The following is a 4,475-nucleotide window of genomic DNA, read 5'->3' as shown; positions in this document are numbered from 1 at the left end:
AGTGCAGGGAGGGGGCTGGCTCTGCTTGGACAGAACAGGAACAGGACAAGCCCTCCTGGACCCAGGAGCAGGAAGGACTAAGTACCCTTGGGGGGTCTGTTGGGACATGCAGGAGAACCCCCCTTTAGTGGGTGACTCTCTCCTTTCCCCACCAGGACTCAAGAACCCCATGGTGCCCAGCCCCCTCACACTCACACTGCACAGAGACACTCAGGGAGGCCTGCTTGGAGCCCAGAGGGTGCTGAGCAAGGCAGGTGTAAGTCCCTCCATCTGCTGGCCCCAGGTGGGGCAGATCCAGGGGCAGGACTCCATCCTCTGAGGGCTGGGAAGAGGCCAGGGTTTGGTTCCCCAGGACCCAGCTCAGTGCAGCTGGGGGATTGCTGTTGGCAGCACAGAGCAGCTGGAGGGGCTGCCCCTCCTGCACCACAAGAGCTGAGCTGTTTCCTAGTATGAAAACTGAAAAAGATCAGGAGGTCCCAGCAGTGAGAACCTGGAGGGATTTCAGAGATCCCCTAGTCCCCCCCTTCCCTGTGCCCAGCAGGGACCTGGGAGCTAGAATGCTGGTGTGACTTCCCCAAGATCACAGGAGGAAGGGGCCTCTGGAAGGGGACAGGACCCCAGGCAGGAAGGGAATCCCCCAGGCCCTGCCCAGCCTGTATTCCTGCACCTTCTCCCTCTACTGCATCTCACCTGGCTGCTCCCCAGGGTCAGACAATGGAGTCCTCACCTGTTCCTGCTACCAGCCCACGCTGGGCCTTGGTCACGTTCCCTGCCTTTCACGGGATCAGGTTTTACTTTATCTTCCTTCCTATTTCACTTCTTTTCTTTCTTTTGTCTATCATTTTTATGCTTTTTCTTCATCTCCTTTTTTCCTTTTTCTTCGTTTCTTTCTTTATTTCTTCCTCTCTGTGTCTCTGTCTCTCTGTCTCTGTGTGTCTCTGTCTATGTCTCTCTGTGTCTCTGTGTCTCTGTCTCCCTCTTTTTCAGTTCAGGGTCAGGGGAAAATAATGTGAAAGGCAGAACAACAAAACAAGATCTCAGGAGAATGAAATGTTCACACTGTGAGCCTGGGAACTTATATCACAGGAGACCAATGTACCTACCCCCAGCTTCGAGTTTCCCACACCCAGCATCCCTGTGGCCTCAAGGCAAACACTGTACCAGCCCTGACTGAGCGTAAAGGCCTGGCCTGGATGGCCAGACTCCTGTCCCCCACTGACAGCAGCCCCCAGACCCGTCCCCCATAGTCTCTTCCTACACAAGACCCTCAGACCCCCCAGATCAGTCCTGAAACCAAAATCAATGCAGGAGGGAGCAAAGGCCTCCCTTATTGGCCTGGGCTGTAGACAGCCAGGTCAGCTTCCTTAAGAGGGAAACCATGAGAGGGCCAGTGGACAGAGCCCTGCCAAATGTGGGCCTCCTCCTTCTCAGCCCAAGCTTGGTGCAGTGGAGAGGTCACTACCTTTAGACTCCACATGTAGAGTTCACACCTCTCTGGTGCTGGGGCCCTGTGGGAACTAGGTCAGGCCCTCCTCACAGCTCTGAGCCTTAGCTTTCTGATCTGGGAATGGGGATAAGAACTCTCCCACTCCCTATCCAATGGGACTGTGGGGAGCAAAAAGGTACCTAGCCCTTAAAGTCAGTAGGAAATGGGACCTAATGTCATTCGAAGAGGAGGAGCACCCCAGGACAAAGAGAACTGGGCCTTCAGAGAGAGAGCCCCTCTCTCTCCTGCCTCCCTCCTCCCCCTGACATCCACACACACCCTCAGAGTAGAAGCTGAAGCACCCGGGTCCCCTTCCTGCCCTCACCCTGGGGCTCTGTTATACCTGACGTCCTGTTGTCCTGGGCCACGGTGATGGTCACATTCTGCACAGCGTCTGCAACAGAAGGACCAGGCTGGCTGGGGCTGGGGCTCTCTGCCCAGCCCAGCATCAGGCAGGGAAGAGATTCAATTCCAGAACCACAGAACATTAGGATGGAAGGGAGCCCAGAGGCCATCTAGGCTAACACTACCTGACTGACATTGGCACATGAAAGCACAGAGACAGAGAGAGAGAAAATGGGAAATCCCAGCCTGTGTCACTGCTGAGAGGCAGCTTTCCCTGCCCTGCCCAGGAAAAAAGCATTTGTTTCCCAACCCTGGGCTCTCAATGCACCCCTCCCTCACCCCCTCACTTGGGGGATGCAGGCCTCCTCCCCCCAGCACTCACAGGACACATTGAGTTGAACGGTTCTCTCTGAGCTCAAATGGCCTCCAGGAAGGGTCACCTGACAGGTGAGGTTGGTGCCATGATGCTGGGGTCCAGGGATGAAGGTGACCTCTGAGGAGCGGGATGGCCAAGAGCTTTGTGGCTTGGAGGAGAGGGCAGCCCCCATCCAGGAGAATGTGAGGGGCCTGTTTTCCCCACAAGCCCTAGGAAATGTACAGTTCACAGTCACTGGGCTCCCTGACTCCAGCACCTCTGGAATGGAGATATCTGGTTTCTGGATCAAGTCTGGAGAGAAGAGAGACAGTGAGCCCTGCGCTGGGGAGGGGAATTAGGCCTCAATTGTCCTTCCAGATGCTGGTACCTCCCCCACCCCTAAGGTCCCTACTGTGTTCCCCTTATAGTATGACCCTAGTCAGGGCCCTGCTCCTCACCAGCCTTCTGGGCATCCCCTGTCATCCTCAGGCCCCATGTCACTCATAGATTTTAGGTCAAGAAGAAATTGTATCAAACACCATAGAGAACAAGCCCTTCATTTTTCATGAGGGGAAATTGAGTCCCAGAGAGGGAGTGGGAAATTATCTGGTAAAATGCCCCAAAGAGAGTCAGTCAGAAATCTGGGGTTTCAACCTCCTTCCTTTGGCGGCAGCTCCAGAGTTCTTTCCAGCCTAACCATGGCCTCCTTAAGCATGGCCTGGGGTCCTGGTTTCTCCCAAAGAGGACCTACCACGTTCCCTCCCCTTTGCAGCTCTGGAGCCTCAGGTGGGGTCTTCACCCCTCCCCTGGGCCTGCCCCTCCCCCTGAGTGCGGTCCCCACCTGTCCCCATGTACTCTCACCCCTCCCACAGAGAGATTCAGGGTCCTACCTGTCACCTGCACATAAAGTGTCTCATCTCTGTAACTATAACTCTGATATGCAGAGTCAAAATGGAAGAAGTAGCTCCCAGTGTCTGAGATCTTGGCATCTGTGATGCTCAGAGAGCAATTCTTCATCCTGGGATCCCCAAGGAGAAGGAATCTCCCCCGGGCTCCCTCCTCCACCCATTGATATCCATTACTGGTGGCCACGGGATTGTCATAATAAACATTAGCCCCTTCTCTGAACCAGTAACCATAAACTGTGCTGTGTCCATTTGGTGACAGTCCTGAGTGTTGGAAGATGCAGGGGACGTGGGCACACATCCCCTCCTGCACTGTGACCCTGGGCTGTACCTCCAGGCTCTGGCATAGGGAACCTGCGGGCAGAGAGAGTCCTGGTCAGCACCTTCTCACCCCTCAGTCCAGCCTCCCTCTGCCCCAGCCTTACTCACCCTCCCATAGCAGGGGCAGCAGCAGCAGCAGCAGCATCTAGAGACAGGACAGAGGCAGGTTCTGTGGGGAGCTGTGTCACTCCCTGAACACCATGGCTCCCTCTGTCCATCTGTGTCAGGCTCAGCACAAAGAGGAAGATGAAAGAGGAATTCCTTGTGTGGAGAGAGGGAGGCCCGTCTTCAGAAGAGGAAGCCCTGATCTCTTCCCCCAGTGGGCTCCTGGGCTCCTTAGCTGGGATCAGTGTGGAGGGGCCTCCTGTCTGGAGAAGCTCCAGGGACAGGGAGGACTCAGGGGCAGGGAGAGGACAGATCTGCTGCACAGGCTGGGCCCTGGATGTTGTAGGGAACAGCCTGTCTATGTGGTGACAGGGGGCAGTGCCCAGGGCCTGGCGCAGAGCAGGGGCTGCCCATCAACCACTCCTGCCCCTGTCCTGTGTAGGCCAACCTGGAATTAGGAGCAGCTGAGCTGAAATCCAGCCTCAGGCTTTTCCTTCCTGCTCCTTTCTCCTGTCTCAGTCTCAGTTTTCCCTTCTGTAAAATGGGGACAGTAACTGCACCTCCCTCTCACCTTTGTTTTAAGAACTGTGTGACAATTTACCATGTGTTTTGTCTGACCTTGAATCACTGCACGGATGCTGGTGATGATTATTATTACTTTTCTCCCTTCTAAGATCTCTGTATTCCAGCTCCACTGGCCAGCTTCGGCATGGCATTCCATCTCCCATCTCCAGGCCTTGGCCCTGGCTGTGCCCCCTGCCTGGAACCCTTTCCCTCCTCACTTACTTTTTCCTGCCTTGAAGCCAACCTCAGCCCCAATGCCACTTCCTGATTCCCCTTTCCATTTATTTCCTTCTGCTCTCCTTCCCTCTTCTAAGTACCTGCTTATTGACTTGGTGCCTTCCCAGGAGAATGAACTTTCCTGGTGCATTGGGGCTGGTTTTGCCTTGCTTGGTGC

At 55.2% G+C, this 4,475-nt stretch overlaps 1 protein-coding gene across 1 annotated transcript in view; it reads right to left on the bottom strand.

Moving 5' to 3' along the window:
• LOC138161367 (sialic acid-binding Ig-like lectin 14) overlaps positions 1-3,699 on the bottom strand; it is a 5,982-nt gene extending 2,283 nt beyond the window's left edge. The window contains exons 1-5 of the mRNA XM_069088198.1: positions 3,521-3,699; positions 3,077-3,445; positions 2,214-2,498; positions 1,830-1,880; positions 196-456 (exon numbers count right to left, since the gene is read on the bottom strand). Of these exons, the coding sequence (XP_068944299.1) occupies positions 196-456; positions 1,830-1,880; positions 2,214-2,498; positions 3,077-3,445; positions 3,521-3,557 (1,003 nt within the window). The 5' untranslated portion in view covers positions 3,558-3,699. The remainder of the gene's footprint in view (positions 1-195; positions 457-1,829; positions 1,881-2,213; positions 2,499-3,076; positions 3,446-3,520) is intronic.
• Positions 3,700-4,475: the final 776 nt, after the last annotated feature.

The sequence above is a fragment of the Petaurus breviceps genome, unplaced genomic scaffold (genome assembly GCF_028583685.1).
Source record: "Petaurus breviceps papuanus isolate PSGF00001 unplaced genomic scaffold, PetGlider_PUasm1.0 184948, whole genome shotgun sequence".
NCBI lineage: Eukaryota > Metazoa > Chordata > Mammalia > Diprotodontia > Petauridae > Petaurus > Petaurus breviceps.
This window is presented reverse-complemented; position numbering and strand designations above follow the sequence as displayed.